This window comes from Prosopis cineraria, unplaced genomic scaffold (assembly GCF_029017545.1).
Source record: "Prosopis cineraria cultivar Desert tree isolate PC_DT_omini unplaced genomic scaffold, ASM2901754v1 PC2, whole genome shotgun sequence".
Classification (NCBI taxonomy): domain Eukaryota; kingdom Viridiplantae; phylum Streptophyta; class Magnoliopsida; order Fabales; family Fabaceae; genus Prosopis; species Prosopis cineraria.
In genome coordinates this window covers 40,497,855-40,521,796 of record NW_026555333.1, presented here as the reverse complement: position 1 = coordinate 40,521,796, position 23,942 = coordinate 40,497,855, and the positions used below count along the sequence as shown (strand labels likewise).

The window sequence follows — 23,942 nt, the reverse complement described above, 5'->3', positions numbered from 1 at the left end:
AGCACTCTAATGCCTTTAAATTTAGGGGGGATTAAATTTTAGAAAATGAATGTTTCTAGCCTAGTGCTTTTCATTTACAATCTCTCTAGGTTATTCAATTCACTTGTTTCTCAATGATGCAATTTGACACAAGTTGCACCTTATTTACTGTTTTTTGGCTAAAACGAGATGGTGTTTGCTCCCCACCAACCAACCCCCCCCCCCCCAAAAAAAAAAAAACAAAAACAAAAGAAAAGCAAAAAAAGAGATGGTGTTTCTATGAAGTTCTTTACAATTCAGGACTTAACCCTGAATACTAGATTCATTTTAATGTTGTTCATTAGGAAAGAGATTGGAAAATTCTGTCTCCCTTCAAATTTTTTTTCTTTGCCTTTAAATTTCACATTCATTTTAAACGTTTTTTTAATTAAGTTAAATCATGTATGACAGATTGAGTTCTTATTTAACAGGTTTCAGATATGGGTCCTCGTGCTCTTGCCATCTCACTACCTTTCGCCTGCACATTTGGCCTTGTTGCCTCTTTGCTTGCTTCAACCATGGGTATATTTGTCACTTTCTGTCTATCTAAGCATATTAAGTAGTTTTATACCTGGCTTATACTTAGTTGCATGAAGAGATTGTGAACAGTTCTCTATTTTGTCCCTTTCTATTGGGCTAGTTGAAATTTTAGCTACGAAGCATTGAAATGAACACAGGATGTTAACAAGTGACGTCCCACAAATTTCATAAAGGTAGTGAAAATAAACTGTGCAATTTTCCATATTTTACTTGAAAATAGAATCAACTGTCCAAGAATAAAAATGGCTTACATGCAATGGTGATTTGATGTACACAAGACTGTATAATGAGAAGGCTCCCTGCTACCACTAAACCTGTGAGAAAACTTTGAGATTATCAATATTCAATTAAATATAAGAAATGAACAGCTTTGAATTACTAATAAGCCTAAAGCTTTGTCTTTCTCTGTTTTCATCGTTGGAGAGTCAGAGACTTACGATGCTCAAATATACTTGAGTTTGTAGAAGAAAAGAAGCTCCAGCAGCTTCAATGGTGGCATACAGCATGAAGAAGAAGAAACAGAAAAACACAGCTAGCTTTCATGAGGAGAGTGCCTCTCCTACGCCATATTTCTTTTTCACTATCCTCTCTCTCTCTCCCCCTCTCTCCCCATGCTCTTCCCTACATAACCAAAACACTACCACATGCTCTCTTCCTCCATGTCATCTAAGTAGTACAGTAGATTACTACTGCGAATCTGCCCTTGATAGGTCTGCTGCTTACTAGCATCATTCTTCCTAGAGTATACGTTAATGGGCTCTCTTGTTTTCTTCATCCTATAGTAGACCTTAATGGGCCCATTCTCATCAGTTTTCCAGTTCTCCTTGGTGAAAAATGGAGCCTCTGCATGCACGGAATCCTAGTAATTTTTTTTTTTTGGGTGAACCTAGTAATTGTTTTTAACGAGCATTAAAAACAGAAACATATCTTTAATGAATTAGCTGCCCTTGTGATTTTCGATTAGTCCAGGATAAAAACATCCTACTTGCTGTTTTTGAGATAAAAGGTAATTGCAGTGAGATTGACTTGAGATAAAAGCTGAAAATTTGTTCGCATGCAAAAATTATAAGGAAAATGCAATTCCAAGATTAGGTTGAGTGATGTGGCTGAAATTGACATTAGAGGGAAACTTCTAAATATGAAGGAATCAGCAATCCCCCGGACAAAGGAAATAGTAATAATTGGAGAATAGAATCTACTTTGACGAGTAACTTCCCGGGTTCTTGTGGTGGGAAATATTTTGCATTTCCGTTAGTTTATGATGAAAATTTGCTTTCCTTGCTTTTACTGGCACATCCTTGTCCGATATTTTTATGTTTGATACTATTGAAAGTTGCACCAATTTTGTGCTGCTATAGATTACGTGATGCTGAGTTAATAATGTGTCTCATTAATATTAACACTTGTTAGCTAATGATGATTACCTTCGTCTGCAAATTTTAAAACCTCACTATCAGTTTTATTGGTGTTAGTGAGCAGGGATTACATGTGGGCCTATGCTTGCTTCCAGTTTGCAATTGTCATCTTGCTGGCTCATGTATTTTATACTATAGTAAGATGGCCTAGTTTCTTTCCTGACAATGTTGTGATTATGTTTGATCTTCCCATTTTATGATTTATCCCATTCCACTGAAAATTGTATGAGATTGATCTCTGTATATATATCTTATCGTTTACCTTTTTTGTACGTGCAGCGTAAATTAAACGTGGTTCTTTCAGTTATGCTTTCTTCATTTGCTGGATTTGGGATTGCAATGACTGTAAATTATCTGCTTAAGGAATTTTTAAGTTGGAGATTGAGAAGCCAGATGCAATCTATGAATCAGAGTCCAACACAGCAGGAACAAGGACAGCATAATAGGCGGCAAAGACAGCAGCAATAGCAACATCAATAACAGTAGTTGAGGCAACTGGTTCTAGTAGACAGTCTAGCACAAAGTCTTCCACTATTGTCAAGAATTTTGTCTTTTTATCCCTCAATTTGAGATGCTGGTTTTTTTTTTTTTTTTGGCATTGGCCACCTTTTGATATGCCGTTAACCCATTAATTTTGTATTGTACCACTTTTCTTTTTTGGGGGGGGGGGGTGGGGAAGAGGGGTGATGGGGTCCATGGGAACCATCCATGTGGGTCCCATCATTCGTCCTCCTCCCTCACTTGTCAAGCTTTGGCCATTTCTGCATTGAGTGTGCGTCAACGTATTTTGGGATGAAGGCCTTTGCATGCCCCAGGATAGTGTAAATAATTGCCGAGTCATTCCATACATGTGCAGCTTAAGTTCTTGACGTGGACTTATCAATGCCTTTTTTCACTGAAGCTGTGGCTATTCTATGACTGGAGTTTGTATCCAGAAAAGTGGTTAGAAGAAACTATAATACTTTTAACATCATTTTTTACTGGATGTAAATGATTTAAAATTCAACAGAAGCAGTTGTGAATAAATCTGGTGACATCTTATTTTCTATTTAATATTGTTCAATTCCGATCAGATTGTTAATAGTGTTTTTAGCGTTTCAGTCTCAAATGAGTTTGTCTCTCTTGCATGCATGCTCCATTCAGTGTATAATATTTGACATTCTCAACGTGCATCATGTATGTTAAGAAAATTTATCTATTTTTTTCTTCTAGATTTTTTGGAAAGTTGACTTCTTTGTTCAGTTTTGCCCTTGTCCACAATTAACACCCACAATTTTTTTTAATGCATAATTTTTATGTAAATGAAAGAGATATTTCTTAGAAGTTACAAAATATCTTACATTTTGGCATCAAAATGCTTTACATTGTAGACATGAGGGAGTATATGAAATGACTTTTAAGTTAATTATTATTTTGGATGATTTCACTAAAAATATGATCTAATGTGACATGTTAGATCATCTGAATTAATAATTATCTTAAAAGTTATTTTATATACTCTCTCATGTCTATAATGTAAAGCATTTTTTATAAGTTATTGTTGATACCAAAATGTAAGGTATTTTGTAACTTTTGAGAAATATCTTTTCTTTTACTGAACAATTATGTATAACAAAAATTGGGGGTGTTAATTGTGGAAAAAGGGTTGAGAATCTTAAAATGGTCACGGCTAGTTTCTGTTTTCCTCTCACGGAACAAACAAATTAGGTGTGCTTGAAAAATGTTTATCCACTTTCCCAAATGGATCACGCACCATGATATGAATCTTTCTCATTGGAGAAATTAAACTAAACTTAAGGCGTCATGTGCGCATAAATATGTCAGTTTAAATAGGCATCCAATTTGAGTTTGAGGCATCATGAACAAAATTTAAAGCTTGATTTCAGTTAACTATGAAATTGGTAAATTATTTGAATAATCAACCACATATTGCATCATGTAAAAAATGGGGAAAAATTGAAAGCTATAAGTTAAACTTCCAATTAGATCCAATTTTTTGAATAATAATCGAACATCAAGTTAATTAAAAAAAATTAGTTGCATTGTATTTTATGGTGTTGAGTGGCTAGAGGTGAGAATAGGTCAGGTCTTTAACAAAATTGAGGTCAGGTTCAAGCTTTTAATTACGCTTATTTAATTAAATAGGTCATATTTATTTTTTCAAGGCTTAGCCTATGAGTTCAACAAGCTAGCCTATTTATATATATTATGTAATATATCACAAATATATCAGTTTCACTATTTGATTTTTAATCAATTTATTCTTTATTACTTCTAGTTGTAATTTCAATCATATTAAATGTATATATTAATTTTAATGTTATTACTTTATTGTTATGTTGTATTGTAGTTGGTAAGTCTTTTTAATTATTATATACTATAATAGTTTTAAAGTACATTTGAGATGTTTAAAATTGAAATGCGAGCTTATTTAAAATGTTTATTTTTAAGTGGACTTTTAAAGTGAACTTTAGGAAATGCGAGCTTATTTAAAATGTTTATTTTTAAGTGGACTTTTAAAGTAGACTTTAGGGTAGGCTTAGGCTTGAGCAGTAAAAAAAACCTTATACAAGCTTCTCCTAGCCAAATTTCTACCCTTTTACTTGGCCTAACAATTGCACAATTAAACTTGTGCTTGATGCATTAACATCAACTTGATCCAATTTTAGCTGCATTGTATATAGTAATTTTTCGTGTAATTACTGATTCATGATTATGACCGAGAAAAAACTCGTTAATTGAAAAAATTGTGCAATTTATGATAAACACGGGCTTCTTGATTAAAAACAAATACAAAAATGCTCTGAGAGGAGACTCCCCCCCCCCCCCTAAACAAGATTATTTTCATGCTAAATTGATAAAAAGCTTAAATGCCCCAATAGGATTGTTAAGTGTGGCTAAACATTTCAGTTGTGATATCTTTCTTTATGATTAATTAAAAGTTAAAACTGTACCTGACACTTTAATGTGAAAAAATATTAGCCACAATGGCTAAAAATTCCTTTCTTATAAAAAGTAAGAGAATACAATTTATGCGTTTCAATCGCCAAAGAAAGAAACAAGTACCGTTCTAAAAGAATTAAATCAAGAAAAGATATAAAACAACCAAAAATAGGTATGCATCTCTCTTCTCCTAAAATCAAACAGGAAAAGACTTTCTAGATAGTTGATAAATTCAAGACTAAAAAGCTAAGCACTTGGAGGCTTGTACAACTTCTCCACCATCTTTCTGTATTCTGTAAAACACAAAAGATGCCATATTTTAGGTTATTTTGCAGTGAATAAAAATTATAACAGAAAGGAGAGAATAAATTATCAGACTTAATCATTGTTACCTTGTTGATTGCTCCAAAGCTGTGCTGCTTGTGGATTTAGTGGTGAACTGTTGTTGGGCTCTGAATTTCAAAAAATCAAACAGAGAAATACAAGTGAGCAAGCAATTTGGAAATTTAGCACCGCTTTATTCTAAAATCCGTTAGTGTGTGTTAGATTACCTCCAAGCAGACTTTGGATTGATAGAAGAATAGTTCTCACATCATAAGCAGATGACCATTTATCCTATAGATGACAAAATAGGAAAGAAAGTTATTGTTACGTAATGGCTAAAATAACCTCATCGAAGTGCCATAATAACAATCGGGGCATTGCCTGAAGAATGTCCAAGCATATATTGCCGTGGAGATCAACATTAGGATGGAAGCAGGTTGTCTCAAACTTGACTTTAGGAGGTTTAAATGGGTAATCATTTGGGAAGGAAAGTGATAGCTTGTACTCTGTTCCTTCAAATACTGTATCCTTGCTTCCTGTTATAGTTCCTTTCCAGAAGAATATGTTGTCCTCCTCAGGGAAAGCAGAGATACCAGACTCTGCACTCATCTGTAATTCCAGTAACACAAGAATTTATTAGTGCAATTTCCAAATCATTAAAGAAAGATCTATTTGTCTGTTAATTGGCTTTAATCCCAAATATTAGGCAGTGCATGAATCTGAACAAAGTAATAAATTTGCTTGCACATAGTCCTCCATTCTTCACTAGTACTAAGATTAAAAAAAGTAGCCAGCAGCTTTGGTATTTATAAGAACTAACTTAAAAACACGTTGATTACTGATATTTGAAGCAAAATACGCTTAAGAGTCTATGGAATAAATCAACAATTAACAAGTTTTGTCATTAAAGAGATCTTAGAGAGAAATCTTACCATCAAAGCCATCAATTCAGACTGCAACCTGTTGGATACAATCAATAATCACAGACAGAAAAAGGAGGGGTGAGAAACAAAACGAATCGAACACATACTGCGTCAAAATCTCTAACTTTAACACAAGTATATGTGTATGTAAGGTTTAACCAAGCAAAATTCCGAGAATACTCAAGGTCACTAAGAAAAAAGTGAAGAAAATAGAGAGTGAAAAAATAAAAAAATAAAAATGAAACCTTCGGAGAACAGACTGAGAATCAACGCTCTTTGCCGCATGAAGAGGCGACTTAGAGGGAGTGATGTTGCCTTGAGCAGTTTCAGTTTGACCATTGACAGTAGCCATGACGACAATTACGATCCTCAATTGAAACCTTTATTCGATAGAAATGAAGAACAAAGAGCAGATCAAAGAGAATGCAGATAGAGCTTATTACGCAGGAGGAAGAGATAGAGAACCAGAAAGAGAGAGAGAGAGAGAGAGAGTGTTTCTCTATCTCCGTCCTTGCGAAAGCAATTGGTAGAGAGCGAAAATCAGAGATGAAAAGGATCGCAGGATGCTAGAAGAAAGGTTTAAAACGTTGTGGCTCCCTTGAAAACGACGTCGTTGGAGTTTGGCATTTGTTTCCTTTCAGGGCATAAAGCATGAGAGAGAGGGTGTGAATCGAGATTCAAATAATTTGAACGTTGAGTTCACTCTTTTTTTCTTTTTCTTTTTTATTTAAACATTTTTGAACGTTGCGGAGGCACGAGAGATTCCTATTGCGTGTGTCCCACCTGCAACGGCTAGTAAGACACTGACTGCTGGACTGCAAACGCTTCTGTTTCTTTCGTGTGGAGCCGGCAAAACGGGTTAAATCCACGAACTAATTCATTTAACCTGCACAATTTAACAGATTAATTTAAAAAAATTAATTCATTTTTTAAAACGGACAAAGTCAGCCCAACTTATAAAATTAGCGGACTAAAATGGGCTAACCTACGGGCTAAATGGGCTGGCCCGCGGGCTAACATATTTTTTAAAAAATAATTTTTATTTTTTAATTACATTATATCTTTTTATAAATCTACAATAATGATAATATTTTTTAAATATATAATTTAAAACTCTCAAATATGTTCTTTACATTTGAAATATAATGTAAATCCTTTTTACAATTTACAAATAAAATTTTTGTTATAGTTTGTGAAGATGTTTTATTAGTTTTTATAAAAATATTTTGAATATATATTATTTATTAATCTCATAAGATCTATTGATTGAAATTATAAATATGAATTCACTGAGAAAAATAATATGGATTTATATTCAAAATTTTTTTCTCAATGACAAAGATAGCACACTTAGGTGAAAAGATGATTGATAGTAAAAATCTAAAAAAATAAATTTATTTGGTTGAATTCTATGTTTATTTTATTTATTTACAAGTTTTTTAATTTCTAATTTACTTTAAAATATGAAATATATATATATATATTTATATTATATAAATTTTAAATTATTACAAAAAATTTTATAATTTTTTGCGGGCTAGCCTGCTAGAAAATGGGTTGGATTGAATTTTCCAGCCCGTTTTATCTAGCGGGCTGACCCAACCCAACCCACAAAAATGCTAGCCCGTGCAGGTTAGCTCGCAGGCTAGCCCGTAACTCGTTTGCCCAGTGCTATTTCGTGCATGGGTGTGTTTTGTTTGGAAAATGATGTCTTACCTCTGACATTAGTTTCTTTCTTTCTTTTTTGTTAAATATATTTTATTACAAATTTTGATATTAATTTAATAAGAACTATATCTATATAGATGTAGTAATTTAGGTCAAATTTGATGGGAAAAGCTGAATATGCTCGAGAAAATTTTTAATATTGGGTTTGAAAGTTTAGAAAATTTTCTTCACTTTTATTTGGGTTGTCCAAATAAACCTAAAGAAATCTTAGCCAAGCCCAAACCTTAATAGGCTTAACTCAAATACCTAAATTTCTTTTTTATTATTAATAAAATAATATTAAAATAAGATAAAATTAAAAAATATTAATTTTTTTTAAAAATAAAAATAGAAATTGGAAAAAAATAAAATAAAATTTAACAATTCAGGTATTTGAGCTAGCCCGACTAAGTCCGCAAGTCAGAGGGATTTGAGTCGAGTTTGGCTATGTAAGCTTTTTTATATGTTTGAATATTTCAAACTCAATTCAAATAAGTCTATCCTAAATTGAGCCGAATTTAAATAAGCCCGCTAAATAACTAACTCCATGTTTATATCTCTTGAAATTAAAAACACAAATAATAACCAGCGAGGTAAAGGGGTGTGCTACTTTATCTAAATTGTGAAATTTGAGATTGAAATTTAGATCTTTTATATTATAAAAATATTAAAAGTTATAAATTTCAAAATTAAAATTTAAAATTGTTTTAAAATAAAAGAAAAAGAAGAAGAATAATCATATGTTAACAATAAATACCTTTGGTGAACAAAAAAATAGGTGTTGGCATAAAATTGGAATGTTGTGCTTTTTATGTGTACGAGGCCTGCAAGAGAAATAAATCCTCAATGTATGCATATGTTAGTGATCGTAAGTTCCCAAGATTTTTTACAGCAATTTCTTTAAAGTACTTAAACTAATATAAGTTCTGAGTAAGTAAATCACATGAAAGTAATTTGCATCGCTTGAAAAGGTAACATAATATTAGGGAACACAATTAAAGGTTGCTTGTTTTAATTAGTTTAAAAAGTTAAATTAATTTATCTAAGAGTTTTAAATTTGAGTTCTTAAATCTTGGGAGTGCCTTCTTTTATTTGATGAGAGTGGCTGCTCTCCATTTGAATTTGAATTTTCTTGCTAGGTGGGGAAGTAACTGCTCACACCACTTTAAGGAGTGTTCCACTTTTAATCTATTAGTTTAAGTTTTGACCAGTATTAGATATTTATCAAATAGGGTCAAAAATATGATTTGGAATTTTAAGCTACCCATTTAAGCACTTTTTATTTGGCCTTAGACTTTGAAAATTGATGTAATTCTTTTTTTTCCCCGATAGAAAAGAGGGCAAACCCAAATTACATTAAAACAATAAACATCAAGAGGGGATTGAAATCCCAAATAATCTTTTTGCACTAATTCCCTCAAAAGAGGGAGCTGAATTAAAATTGGAAGAGATAGAAATGCCCTCTTTAGCCAACAGGTCTGCACCCTATTCTTCTCCTTGGAAATATAATTCACTTGGACATTCCAATTAAATTGGAGGAGAGACCAAATTTATAGAAAAACTAAACTTCCTCTATTCGGCTCATAGTGTTGCCCATTGATTAAATCCACCAAACTCTTATAATTAGACTCAACAATAATTTTTTTGAAATCCATATCCCATGCTAGTCGAAGGCCTCGTAGTACAGCCCATTCTTCCACTTCAAAAGGACCACAGCTTCCTAGAGCATGAGAAAAGCTAGCAATCCACAAGCCTATGTGATCTCTTATGACTTTGGCACGCGGAACGCCGAAAGTCATTTGTTCTTCTTCTTCTTCCTCTCTTTTTTTTTTAATACGTTTTTCCTTTTTTTTATTATAATAATAATTTAATAATATTTTTTTAAATTAATTTTTTTTATTATTTTTTTTAAATTAATTTTTTTAAAAATTTTTTTTTAGAATTATATCCTAAGTTAGATTTAATAATCATCTCTTACTAATTTTCTTACCTCTAAATATTATTTTTTTTAATTTTTATTAACTCAAATTAACTATTAAAATTTAAATTGAGATGTTACTCCACATCTTGTTTTATTTAAATTGGCCGAAACAGCACCATTAGTGTTGACTTTCACATAATCTCTTGGAGGGGTTTGCCAGGGTTGGAGACATAACATTTGAAGTATCATGCACTAAGTTAGACTCCTCATGGCTTACATACGATTTCCATGTATTAAGAATGTTAGCTAATGGATTTGCTGGCTAGTTAAAATCAAGTTGAAAGATAAAGCAATTCGTCCACTTTCATGGTTTCCAAATAGTTACATTACGTCCCACAATAAACTCCAGTTAGTCGAAATTCTATGAATAAGATTTGGCTTAAGGTTCCAAGAAATCCATTCCCTTAAAGTTAGAGAGAAAAATTGTAGGTTGTGATTATGGTACTAGTTTGCACAAAATCTGCTTAGCATAATCATAATCCCTGAAACCATGGAGGATGTCTTCCTCAGCTAATTCACACCATGAACAAGGAGAGGAATAGTTTGCCCACAAACTTCTCCAAACGTTAGCAAGCAATCTTCCATGATAAGTGAGCAAAACAAAGAATCGAATTCTCTCAGCAAAACTGAGATAATTGGATAATGGATATTTTAGTATAAAAAGATTCCAAAGCCCTATCATTTCAACCTAAAAAAATGGGCTTGAACTTGGATTATTCATTTAATAATGAAATTGTTGTAGTTTATATCTTTAGATTAAAATTAAGTTTTAAAATATACATCTATATTTTAAAATTAAGATGTATATTATTTATTTTAAATTTTAAAATATTTTGATTTTAATTTTAGAGATTAACTATATAATATTACAATGAAAAACTTAATTTGTAAAATTAAAATATGCTTTCAAGTCTAACATTGAATCAATTAATTTGTATGTTGGCAAAAAAAAAGGAAGCACTGAACTTAAAATAAAAAATAAAAAAAACAATTATTGGTTCTATAATTTTATCAAATTTTACTTTTAATCACTACAATTTTTTCTCAATGGTTTCATTCCTTATAAGGACTAAATCACTAAAAACACTAAAGTCATAAGGACTTAAGTAACAAAAAACACCTAATCTTGCTAAAATTATATATAATAAAAATACTAAAAAATTATAAGGATTAAAAATAAAAATTAATAAAACTATTAAGATCAATAATTATATTTCACTTTAAAAAACTAATTTTGGGTTAAAAAATTTTTTGGGCTTTAGCCCATATAAGTCGAGTTACATGATTGATGGTAATAATGTTAAATAATTAAAAACATTATATATATTTTTATAATATAATATTAAAATATTAATACTTTAATGTTTAATAATTTAATTTTAAATAATAATAATATTATTTTTAATAAAAAATTAAATGATATATACATATATACATATACATATACATATACATACATATATATTTTCATCAGAACTGAGGTGATGAATTCTCCTCGTCTTTTTTCCATTCAACTTTCTGCGAAACTGATGCATTCAACATAATAGCAATTGAGCATTTTATGAACTGCCGTGTCTTGCGTTCTTTTACTCCACATGGACTGTCCTTGATGATGAAGGCTTGCCTGCCGAAGCATAACTGGCTGCCGACTTTCCCCAAGGAGCTAAGATTTCTCCGCCACCGACCTCTGACTCTGAAGATAAAAATTTAAATGATGGAAATTCTTGTATTATTTGGATCACACACAATTAACTTGTCTAACTTTTAAAATTTGTAAGACAAAATATTACCAAAGTTGCACCCGGAGGTATTTTATATTAAAAAAAAAGGACCTTTAAGATTATGATTTTTCAGCCCTATGCTTCCTTATCTGACAATAAGTTTTTATGAAAAATGACTAAATTACCTATAAAATTTAAAATAACAAGTGTTCACCTACATTAACAATAAGTCATTTGAGTTTTAAAAACAATCAATTTGTAAATAATAACAACACATTCAAAATTTAGCAAAATTGAAAAACTGACAATACAAATTTAATAGAATAAGTGTTCATCTTGTATAAACAAATAACCATTCGAATTTTGATGATAACTAATTTGTGATTGACAATAATACATTCAGAATTTAACAATATTGAAAAATTGAAAGCACATGTTTAATTGAACAAGTCTTCTTCACCTTGCATAAATAATAAGCTATTTGAGTTTTGACATCGACCAATTCGTAATTAACAACAACATATTTAAAATTTAACTATGTTGAAAAATTGACAGCACAAGTTAAATGGAAAAAATGTTCACCCGACATAAACAACAAGTCATTTGAATTTTGGAAACAATCAATTCATGATTGATAACAATACATTTGGATATTAACAAGATTGAACAACAGACAGCATGAGTTTAATAGAACAAGTGTTCATCCTACATAAACAAGTAATTCAGGTTTGACAACAACCAATTTATGATTGATGACAATATATTCGGACATTAACAACCAATGCTTCTTTAGTTGTTTCTCTTTCATTAAGAGGGGAAATTAGTCATTTCCCATAAAAAAATACTTTCAACTAAGGATGAAGGGGGTGCAATGAAAAATCAAAATTTTAAAATCCTTCTTTGATATAAAATATCTCAAGTGGTCCTCAATTGATATTTTTCCAATTTATAAATTATATAAAAATTTAGCATAAAATGACAATCTAACTTTTGAGTTACAGCTTAGTAACATTTGAAATTCTAAACTTATTTTTTTTTTTTATATATTTTCACTCTTGAACATTTAAAGTGGTAGCAATCTCCCCTTAAGCTAAAATTGAGAAAATGTATCACTGTCACTTTAATAGCGTGGAGCCCAGACTGATGCATGGCACTACACCATGACCAAACTAAAGGCCATGTGTTTGAATGTTTGGGCTCACGTTATTAATGCAATTGACATTTTTTTTCAATTTTTGATAGGAGATGATTGTCATGATTTTAAATGTTTAGGAATAAAAATGTATAAAAAAAAACATATTTAAGATTCTAGATACTTCTGGACTAATAATTTAAATTTAACTCTAAAAATTTATAACTTGAGTATTGTATTTGTTATTTATAAGCTAATATGTGATAATTTATAAAAGCCTTTTTCCAAAATTTCAAAAAACAACTAGAATACCCTTAATAATTATCTAAAAGGATAAAATACAATTTAATAGGAAAATAATTATTGTTTAACAAATTCATTTATAATACAATAATAATAGCTAGGGTTAGCTACATGGAAATTCATTTATTATGAATAATTAATATTTTTGGCATTACAATGAGAATGATTTTAATAATTTGCAAGTGTCAGTGATAACTTATTTCAGTGTTTATTTTCTTGGAAGATCTATTTAAATTTTAACTATTGCTGTTGTAATTCTTGAATTTTTAACCATAATGTTTTCTTGAATGTATATGCACTGACTAATGTGACATTATGAAAAACGAAGAGAGAAAATATTGTATTGCCAAGTGGCAATATAGTATCGGCGAGTTCTTTCATCCGTACATCCAATTAGAATTTTAAAAAATTATCAAATGGCCAGTGACATACTGGTGTTAGGTATTGCATTTTATATACCAATCAGTTAGCATTTTCATGTTCCTAACACGCCAAATGTTAGTGTCATCAGAGCCTATTAATCAATTTTTTTAAGCAAATAGTTAATCATAGGGCAAATTTTTTAAGCAAATCATAGTTTAACTTTAACCCTGAAGTCAATCTGCTTGTTCCGAAATGGTATTATTGAGCATATATAATCACCAATTTGTTCCACAATATTAGCAAGGTCAATTAATAATATATAACAGATGATTACAGCTCTGTGTGTGTGTGTATATATATATTTTAAAATAGCATTAAATTAAGGAGACCAAGACTCTGTACTCGTAGACTCTCTAGTTAAAGCTTGGAGTTATGAAAGTGTAAGAGTGAGAGATCACTGAAGCTGGTGCTTTCGTTCAAGGCGCGGAGAAAGCTTGCTTTGGAAAGGAAGGCCCAAGTCTGGTTAGCTTTTGTTTGATTTAATTTGTTGGTGAGTTTTTCAGTTTCTGATACATGCTCCAATTCTTAATTTTTGATCTTCAATGTTAAATTTGATTCAAACCAATTCATATACTTAGATCTATATTTCTTGATTTTAAAGGAACAATTTTCCCACTCAGGAGATTTCAGTCAAGGCATAGGTTTAAAACTCTTACACAGTTTTTGTCAATTAATTTTAATCTTTTTTTTTTTGCAATTTTAATTTTATTTTTCACTCTTCATGTTCTTGGGTACGAAAAGGTTTAGCTAAGTGAATTGTTTAACAGGATAAATTTTTGTCATTATACATAGAGGTACTTTCTTTTCTTTGAAATTCAAGGAGTTCCCTAAATTAATGAAGATTTATGGCAACTTGTTTTGCTATTAATTAGTTGATTTTTTTTTATTTTTATATAGCTATCTAATTGTGTCAAATTTAAATATTGTTGAGCCTAAGCCTAACGAGGAGTAGTTCTCCCTAGGATATTTTTTGCATTCATATAGATTTGAACTTGAAACCTTATGCTTAAGCAGTCCCTTTCACTAGGACCAATATCTATTGCTGATCAATTCATTATTTTATGAATAGAGCATATTGACAATCATTTAAAAATTTAATTTTATTCTACACAAATAATCCCATAAGCATTGTGTTATGTGCTACTTAACCCCTTAAACTTTAAGTCTTGTGAAAATAAATCTTCCATCATTTTATATTCAATTAGTGAAATATTAGATGGTAAGGTAAATAAGTTTTCTCATAACTTTGTAGTTTAGAAGGATTTATTGTCAACAACTAAAGTTGGAGTGAGTGGTTGGGGTTCTCATCACTTAAAAAGTGGTAGGGGTTCAAATTTCAGTCTTTATGTATGTAACAAATTAGTAGAAAGAGGTCCATCCTTTGCAGTTAGTAACTTGAGGGAAATAATTTCTATTGATGGAGCTTATTTTTTGTCCTATAAAAAAAAGAAGGATTTATTGTCAAATTTTCAAAAATAGAAAAATTATTTATCTATCACTCAAAGTATGTGGGGTTCACATCCAAATTAGGCATTTTCTTTTTCGTAATTTATTTTATATTTATAATAAATTTATGTCAGAATGCTATCTCCATTCAGATTTGGATCTCCTCAATTCAAAAATTTATAAAATTAGAGCTGTATCTAAATTTGATTTAGCTTCTTAGGCTTTTATTTTTGTTAACTTTATTAAATATTTTTGAAGTTCTTAGTTAACATATTATTTTTATTCTATATTTGCACAACAAAAGAAGTATAATGAAAAAACTCAAAATTTAAACTCCCCAGTTTGAATTTCAATCATAATACATTCAATTGAAGATCCTCAATTGAGGAGATTTAGGTTCTTTTAGAAATTGGATCCATGGATAGGGAGTGCTTTTGAAGTGCTCTGTGAGTGAGAAAAAAAGTTCCCATAGATTATTATTATTATTTTTGTTATAGTACTGTTGTTGTTACCATACTTTTGATTATGGCCAATAATTTGGGTCAAGTTTGATTGACCAACTTGAATGAATTCAAAAATTTTAGCACCAGGCTTATGATTTTAGAAATTTTCTTTATTCACCTGAATAAGCTTGAATTTGAATGAGATTGGCCCGATAACCTAAATTCTTTTTTTTTAATTAACAAAATAAAATTAACATTTAATTTAGTGAGGATTTCATCTAAGGGCCATAGTAGCTATTTATTTACAAATTGCAACCAAAAAACTCTGAAATTTCAGAGAACCTAATTGAAATAAATTTTTGGTGTGAAATGACCAAATTGTCCTAATGTTTAAAAACAAATAACGTTATGGACTTAACAAGTAATATAAGAAGATTAACAAGTAATGTTAGCAAATTTACAAGTAAAGTTGATAATTTAACAAGTTATGATTGATGGATTTAACTCAAGTTAGATATAAATGTATAAGTATTGTCATGGACTTAATAAGTAACACAAGAAAATTAACAAGTAATATTAACTATTTTACAAGTAAAATTAATAACTTAACAAGTCGTAGTGAATGGATTTAACAAGTTATATAATGTTGAAGTAAAGTTATGGACATAACAAGTAACATGAGAATTAACAAGTCATGTTAACATTTTTACAATTAAAATTAACAATTTAACAAGTCACAAATGGACAAAAGTTAGATAATATACAAATAATGTTATGGATTTAACAAGCAACAAAAGGGAATTAATATGTAATATTTGAGATTTTACAAGTAAAGTTAATTTGTCAGTATCATTCAAGAAGGACATTTTGGTCACTTTGCTTCTGCATTTTATTTCATTTCATTTCCAAAATCCTACAGTGTAATTTTGGGATTTTTGCATCTAATTTGTAAATAAATGGCTGTTGCAGTCCTTAGATGAAAATTTTCCTTTATTTTAACCTTCATTTCTCACTCAAACCCTATCTCGAATTGTGAGTTCGCATGCTTTGCACTCCTAAATAAAGTTTCAATATTCCAATAATATTTTGTTTTTAATCTTTTTGAAAATTTTAAGGAAAAATAAACATGAGAGGTTACTTCATATACTTTCATTTTTACTATAATAAAGGCAGAAAAGCTATGTGTTGTAGCGTTATGTTGCTTAAAGAATCTTAATTTTTTGAGGTGAAAATTGACATTGGCTCCAAAAAAAAAAGATTTGATAATTTAGGTATTCAGTCCAGCTTGAATAAGCTCGAGATATTAGCACTGGGTTTGACTATATAGGTTTTTTTTACTTGTTTGAGTATTTTAAGACCGACTCAAATAAACTTGACTCACCTTGATTACTAGCTCTACTTTTGACACTTACAATTAAATTTTCTCTTTGATTTTTGATGCCATTTTGTTTCGAAAACTAATTGAAAAAGAAATTATTGATGGTTTTAGTAAATTTATCACTCACTCTTAAATTACAACAAAAATATTCTTGATTTGATTTTAGAAAGCATAATTTTTTTTAAAAGAAAGTTATCGTTTATGTTTTTTCTTTTATGAGTCTAGGAGTTTTTTCTATCAAGAGACTATTCATTTTTAGGATATAAAGGCCAAATGGTACCTCTCTTCCAGCTAAACTTATTTCATAAATAGTGTTCGGGAATCAAACCTTGAATTACTTGCTCAAAATGTGAGAAGTCCTATTGTTCATGACAAATGAATTGAGGCTAAAAAGTTCTTTCTATATTTACCAAATTAAAGATAATATAATATTGTGATCATGGGAGGAATTTTATTTTTTCATGTCTTTGTTTATTGTGAATTAAATCAAGCATGATTCCTAATTATGATTGGTTTTAAAAAATTTTCTCTATAAAATTTGATGTGTTTAATTATGTTAGATGCTAAAGATTTATTTTCAGGGCATTTTAAATATTATGATTATCTCATATCTTGTAGCTATAACAATTTCAGAGGAAATGGACACTTTTGTCTCTGTTGTAACTGATATTTTGAGAAAGCTAGTGGATGCCACGATACATGAAGCTTCTTATTCTTTATGCTTCACCAAGTATATCAAAGAGCTTGAAACAGAACAGCATAATTTGGAATCCAAAATCGGAGGTGTTCTTGATTGAGCTAAAGAGGCAAAGATAAAAACTGAGACGGTTGTTAGGGAAGTTCAAACATGGTTGGATGAAGCAGACGCTTTAATAGGAAAGTGGTGGTGTTGCAAGAAAAAACAATGGACAAAAATAAGACATCTTGTTTTAAGTACCGCCTTGGCTTGATTAGGCATTATAGTTTGGCAAAGTAGCTTGAAGAAAAGACCAATGAAATTAAACGACACATTAATCAAAGTAATTTCTCACATTTTTCTCGACTTGCTACATTGGTAGGCATGGACTACTTTCCTTCTGAAGGTTTTGTGTGCTTTGAGAGTAGGCAAGTGGCATATGATAGACTTATAGAGGCAATAAAAGATGAACAAGTTCACATGGTTGGATTGTATGGCATGGGGGGATGTGGCAAAAAAGTGGGTAAAGAAGCTGTGCAATTTTTTGATAAAGTCATCTTTGTTGTTGTGTCCAACACTATTGACGTTAGAAAAATTCAAAGTGAAATAGCAAGCCAGCTTGATAATATGAAATTGGAAGAGGAGGGGGGATTGGGAAGAGCTAGACGCTTGTCAATGAGGTTGACTGGTGGAGTAAAGTTTCTAATTATTTTGGATGATGTATGGAGGACGCTTGAGTTTGAGAGGATAGGGATTCTTGTTGTTGAAGATGGAAAGAGTTGCACTGTTCTTATATCAACGAGAAACGTTGATGTATGTAGACGAATGAATTGCAAAAGAATGATTCCCTTGTAGGGATTAAAAGAGGATGAAGCGTGAGGCCTCTTTCAAAAACATGCAGGGGCATTTGATGATAACTCAATTTCCATCAAAGGTTTGGCACAAGAAATTACAAAAGAATGTGGTGGTTTACCTATTGCAATTGCTGTTGTGGGTAGCATGTTGAAAGGAAAACCTGAATTTGAGTGGGAAGAAGCACTAAAAAACTTCAGAGATTCAAGTCTAGTTGATTTTGAAGAAGATTCAAGAAACCCCTATACTTGTCTTCAATTAAGCTATGATAAGCTAGAAAATGAAGTAGCCAAGTCACTTCTCTTGTTGTGTTCTGTATTTCCTGAAGATTATGAAATTCCAATTGATGAATTAACGATGATTGGAGTAGGGCTAGGTTTTGTTGAAGTTCACTCATACCAAAGGGCAAGGAACCAAGTACTTATTAAAGGAAAAAATAAGCTTATGGATTCTTGTTTGCTAATAGATGGAACTAGTGGTTGTGTCAAATGGCATGATTTGGTTCGTGATGTAGGCCTATGGATAGCAAAAGAAACAGAATAAGTTTGTTAAGGGACAACTAAAAGAGGATGTGATAATAAAGGATGTCAAATTGAGATATTTATGGTTTGATGAAGTTGACGAATTTCCACATAAGTTGGATTGCCCTAAACTTGAGTTTCTTTTTGTATCTACAAAGTCCAAGCATGGTGTGGATGTACCAAATGATATTTTTAATGGTATGGGGATGCTTAGAGTTTTGATGTTGAGAAATCTTTCTTGAGAAGGTTAAGTTTTGCAATTGCCTATTTCACTCAATCATGTCAATAATCTCCATTATCTATACCTGCGATGATGGATATTAGGTGATATCTCTTTTATAGGAAGCCTAAAGAGACTTGAGTCTCTTAAATTATGGGGATGTTCCTTCGATGAATTGCCAAAACTCATTGCACAACAGAAAAATTTAAGATTATTAGATATATGGCATTGCAAAATCCAAAGAAATCCTTATGAAGTAATGGGAAGATGTTCCAACTTAGAAGTTCTATATTTTTGTCAAAATAATGTTGGAGAATGGGAGGACCAAGGTAAAGATGGTGCTGAGTTCTTTGATAAAATAAGAGCTACGCCAACATTGTAGAGCTATTGTATAGATTTAGGGGATGATAAGAATGACTTCTACCGGTTAATGTTTCCTATTTCAAAAAGTTTATATGTGAAAGATGTTGAGAAATGCATGTCAAATGCAACAATTAAGGATTTGATGCAAAGAGCAGAGGTCCTTTATTTGGGGGGAATTCACAAAAGTTGTAAAAATATAATACCTCACACGCTTCAAACAATAGGAGGGAATTTTGATGCTTTGACACACCTTGCAATGTTTCATTCAGACACTAGAATGCGTGATTGACACAACACATCATTGGGGTCCAATGGGAGTCATCTCCAATTTGACTGAACTAACCATTAAAGGGTTGAAGAATTTGAGAACTTTGTGTCGTGGCCAGGTTCCTTCAGGCCTTTTTGCGAAGTTAGAGTTCTTAGAGATATATAATTGTGATTCACTTGAGCATATAATAGCAGATGAAGTGAAAGAGATAGTTGCTGATGGTAGTAAATATCAAAGGAGCATCAGATTTGCATTTCCCAAATTAAAAAGACTCATAATCACTGGGTGTGGTCAACTAGAATACTTAATGCCGGTCTCTTTAGCTCATAGTCTTGCACAATTGGAATGTTTATCCATCGCAGAAGCTAATAAATTGAAGAGCTTGTTCAGCCCATGCATTTATGAAGATCCAAATCTAGATGAGTTTGATAACGTTCAGTTTTTGGCTTTAAATACTCTCTATCTCTTTGACGTGCCAAACATGGTAAGCATTTGTCCGGAAAATTATCATTTACAATGGCCATCTTTGAAAGAATTGAGGGTGCAAAATGTTCCACAATTAAAGATCAAGTCCATCAATTAGTGGATTGGCATATGTGGATTGAGAAAAGAGGATAATCACGCAACTTTAGAGGTACTAATAATACTGTCTCTATTTTTTCTCTTTGTTTATATTTTGATTATTATTAGGAAGTCAATGGAGTTATAAAGTTAAGCATGAGTTTAAAGTAAAATTTTCATTTACTTCTGGATGAAGTCAATTTATTCATTGTAGAAAGGCAAGATTTCTTTTTTTTGGCTGATAAATGTCATATGTTTTTGCACTTGCATGTCTACTTTTGTAGGACCTGTTGACCCCACTCGTAACTTTAAATAAAGTTTATGTGGGAAGTAACAATGAAATGGAAATTCTTTTTGATGGGGAAAGGATTCCAAACGATGGACAACTAGTGAACTCAAGCTTACAAATGATAGAATTAGTTGATCTACCAGAGTTAAGCGACATATGGAGGGGTCCCAAAAATAGTTTACTCCTTCAAAGTCTTGTCAGCTTATACATAAAAGGATGTGAAAATTTCAGTGTTATCTTCCCTGCATCTATCTTGACAAGCCTGCCAAAGTTGAAGAAATTGAGCATCCAGAAGTGTAATGAACTAGAAGGAATCATGGAAGAAAATGAAAATGTGTCAAATCCTTGTCAACTTGTCTTCCCAAATCTGACCATTATCATCATTAGACAATGCCGTAAGTTGATGAGTTTATTCCCCATCTCCATTTGTCAAGTGCTTCCCAAACTAAGGGCTTTATTGATAGAAGAAGCATCCCAACTAGAGCAAGTGCATTGGAATTTGATTCCAAATGTGGAATATGTAATGCTTTTGAAACTTCCTACACTCTCTCCCTATCAAGGCCAACATTTTGATTTGCAGAGTGTGATATACCTTGTTCAACAATGCCCAAGACTGCCTCTCACTTCCACTGTTAATCCTCAGCAGTTGCTACAGATATTAGACAATGAAAAAGGTACAATCTAGTGGATACTTGTATTTTGATTCTTCTAGTACTTGTATTGGGGTGAACTAGTAGTGTTTCATTGTTTGCTAAAGGTGGACCCAATGTTAAAATAAGTGGAGTCTTGTTTGTCTTTTCCTACTTTCTATGTTTTATGTTGTCAGGTGTTTTTGGTTATATATGAAAATTAAAATGGTTTTGAGGATAGCCTCATGAAGAAATTAACGATGAGGTGAGATTACTTAACCTTAATCTGTGCCTATGAACATTTTAGCATTACTTTTTTGATAAGTTAATTGTAAGTCAATTCTTTCACTACTCAAGGTATTATTTATATGATATGTGAGCATCTATACATGAAGTATCGCATATTTATATTATGTAAACTTAAAAAAAAATTATAATCAGTTTTCATATATGGATGCATTTTATTTTCACACAATTGCTAGTTTTAACAAATTTTTTTAAACAAAATAGATGATTGTGATCTCAGTTGGATGCTGAACCATCCTTTACGAGAAATTATTGAATCCAATGAAGATTGTGGAGGAGAAACCACCGAACAAATTGATGGCAAAAAAACTGAAGTTGAATCAGCATCAAGGAGTGAACATGATATTTTAGGAGCTCAGAATAATGAAAAGAAATCAGCGGAGGTATGAATATATCTTAGGAATTATCCATCCTGTAAAGTAGTGCTTATCACACATCATTACGCTTGTGATGCTACAGACAACAACTTACTTAAGTTTCTCTGCCATATAGAATGATGAAGAGTCAAAAGGTCGAAGTGCCCAAGATACAAAGTTAACAAAGAGAAAGGTAAGAACAACTCTGCCATGGTACATTCACTATACGAATATATATTTGACTTAATAAAGTTACATGATTTTTGAATGCACAGAGAGTTGAAGGTAGCTTTGATGAAAGTTCTGAGTCAAAAAATGTGACAATAATTGCATCGTCAACTCATTCTGACCCGACAAGCTCACTCCAAAGTTCATCAGCTGCTTCTATTCCTATAGAATTTTCACCTGTAAGCTTTCTAAGAATGCTTGTAATCTTATATGAACACTTGGAACAAAGTTATATTATACTCTTCTTTCCAGCATATATATGACACTGGAAATTTGTCCCTAGTCCTCGAATTAGCTGGTTGTTAGTTTTCATTCCTTAAAGTATATTGCAATACAAATCATATAGATGGAATATATATGAGTTTATTACTAAGCAATTGTGAACTAATTATTCTGCTACTTTTATGATAGATGTAGGAGCATATGCTAATGACTAATAATAAAATTTCTCAAAGAATTAACTACTTATTATCATTTTCCTCTACAGCAGCGATGCCAATGGAGTTTATTCCATGAACTGAGAATACTTGTTTGAACTTTTATGACTTCATTGTTATTCATATTTAATTTAAATTATACATAACTTACTGTCCAATCAAAAGATGAAAAGGAGAAGTTGCTACTTCATGTTTGCTGCTGTAACTGAAGCCAATGTTCATTCTTAATTTATGTTCTTATTGCATTTGGAAGCACTTGAAGATCAATAAAACTGAGATAGATATTGAAGATGGTGGTGGTGAACCTCCAGCACAATGTGCTTTTGCTGCTGATACTGAAAGAGATGAACAGATAAAGGTAGATATTTTGCTGTTCTGTATAATTAAAGGAGATATATATGTTCTTTTATTAATGCCAATAGTCCTTTTAGCTTATGAATTGTTTTAGTGATGTAATAATGTATACCTTAAGGCCGTTCTTTCTTTTCCTATTTATTTTGTTTACTTCGTTCTGGGAAAAACTAAGGTCAACTAACCAAGTACGGAACAAGGCACTAAGACCAATCCTATTGTTGATACCACAGGGGATGAACTGACAAAGTTATATGCAATCTCATTACCCCATGTTTTGGACTTATTTCTTTTCATACTTGTGATATCATTTAATCACTTCTTTTAATATTTGACGCTTCACATAAGAGTCTCAATGAAGCAACACATGGTTTAGAGATGTCTAGAATGATGCCAACATCACCAATCAATCCTTTGGATATTTCTCCACCTAAAGCACTTTCTTGAGGTTGGAAAAGGAGAGAAGAGAATGTGAGGCAGAGCTATGGTCTCTTGAAGAGCAAAAGAGGAAATGTGTTGCAGAAACAGTAGAGTTCAAGAAGGAATTTGAGACTGTGAGGAAAGCAAAGTTGGAGATGGAGGAAGATCAAAGAAATGCTCGACACCAACTGTTTCAGGTTGTTCATGAATGGTCTGCCTTGTGCAGCCAGTTTGAGCAGAACAGTGCTGACAAAAATCTGTCTTGATGCTTTTGATTGTTTGCTTTGAACATAACCTGAATTTTGGGTGTAACAACTTGTGAAACATATGTGGCAAGACTAAGAGTGTTTGTTTTCTTTCAGAACTTGTCGATTGTGATTCCTGCATTCTATACTTCTTGTGACGTTATTTTTCCATTCTATTTCCCACCAGATTCAGTAGCTGAATGACTTTTTGTTGTTGTTTTCACTACGTACGTTGATGACATGTGACTGTGCTGCTTTTATTATTCTCCAAAATGGTAGCACCTCGTTTCGTACATAGGACCTGCATCCATGCCAATATGAATGGCTTGACTTATTTTCCTTTTATTACTTTTACATACAAAAATTAAGGACGATTACTTTTTTCAGGACAATTTTTTTTTTCAAAAATGAAAAAATAAATTTGTTTGAAAATGCGCTTTCAGTTATATATTCTGAAAAAATAAAAAATAAAAATAAAAGTGTTCTTTTATTATTCTCCAAAATGGTACCGACTCATTACACG

The 23,942-nt window shown here is 31.4% G+C and overlaps 4 protein-coding genes across 12 annotated transcripts in view; 3 read left to right on the top strand and 1 right to left on the bottom strand.

The window, feature by feature from the left end:
- LOC129301651 (uncharacterized) overlaps positions 1 to 3,026 on the top strand; it is a 33,962-nt gene extending 30,936 nt beyond the window's left edge. For 2 of the 8 annotated variants that reach the window (XM_054940229.1, XM_054940235.1), the window contains exons 6-8: positions 450 to 540; positions 2,031 to 2,110; positions 2,253 to 3,026. In XM_054940229.1, the coding sequence (XP_054796204.1) occupies positions 450 to 540; positions 2,031 to 2,110; positions 2,253 to 2,441 (360 nt within the window). In that variant the 3' untranslated portion in view covers positions 2,442 to 3,026. Of the gene's footprint in view, positions 1 to 449; positions 541 to 658; positions 2,111 to 2,252 lie in introns of all 8 variants that reach the window. The other 6 variants (XR_008591063.1, XR_008591062.1, XM_054940234.1 and 3 more) reach the window with 6 other exon arrangements.
- Positions 3,027 to 4,941: 1,915 nt separating this feature from the next.
- LOC129301652 (ubiquitin-conjugating enzyme E2 20-like) lies at positions 4,942 to 6,725 on the bottom strand. The gene is made up of 6 exons (XM_054940236.1): positions 6,409 to 6,725; positions 6,173 to 6,200; positions 5,622 to 5,849; positions 5,468 to 5,531; positions 5,309 to 5,368; positions 4,942 to 5,209 (listed from the first exon to the last, which is right to left on the bottom strand). The coding sequence occupies exons 1-6, from the start codon at positions 6,513 to 6,515 to the stop codon at positions 5,163 to 5,165; spliced, it is 534 nt and encodes a 177-aa protein (XP_054796211.1). The 5' UTR covers positions 6,516 to 6,725; the 3' UTR covers positions 4,942 to 5,162.
- Positions 6,726 to 13,803: 7,078 nt separating this feature from the next.
- Positions 13,804 to 23,642, top strand: LOC129301979 (uncharacterized). 2 transcript variants are annotated; one of them, XM_054940630.1, is made up of 7 exons: positions 13,804 to 13,920; positions 17,316 to 20,231; positions 20,443 to 21,121; positions 21,587 to 21,765; positions 21,875 to 21,931; positions 22,014 to 22,145; positions 22,657 to 23,642. In XM_054940630.1, exons 3-7 carry the CDS (start codon positions 20,500 to 20,502, stop codon positions 22,849 to 22,851), a joined length of 1,185 nt encoding a protein of 394 aa, XP_054796605.1. In that variant the 5' UTR covers positions 13,804 to 13,920; positions 17,316 to 20,231; positions 20,443 to 20,499; the 3' UTR covers positions 22,852 to 23,642. The 2 variants fall into 2 exon arrangements, with proteins under 2 accessions (XP_054796605.1, XP_054796606.1); XM_054940631.1 differs by having other exon boundaries at positions 13,821 to 13,920; positions 17,331 to 20,231.
- On the top strand, positions 17,336 to 20,180 carry LOC129302758 (probable disease resistance protein At4g27220). Its single transcript, XM_054941642.1, has 5 exons — positions 17,336 to 17,480; positions 17,756 to 18,190; positions 18,275 to 18,726; positions 19,349 to 19,486; positions 19,599 to 20,180. The coding sequence occupies exons 1-5, from the start codon at positions 17,336 to 17,338 to the stop codon at positions 20,178 to 20,180; spliced, it is 1,752 nt and encodes a 583-aa protein (XP_054797617.1).
- Positions 23,643 to 23,942: the final 300 nt, after the last annotated feature.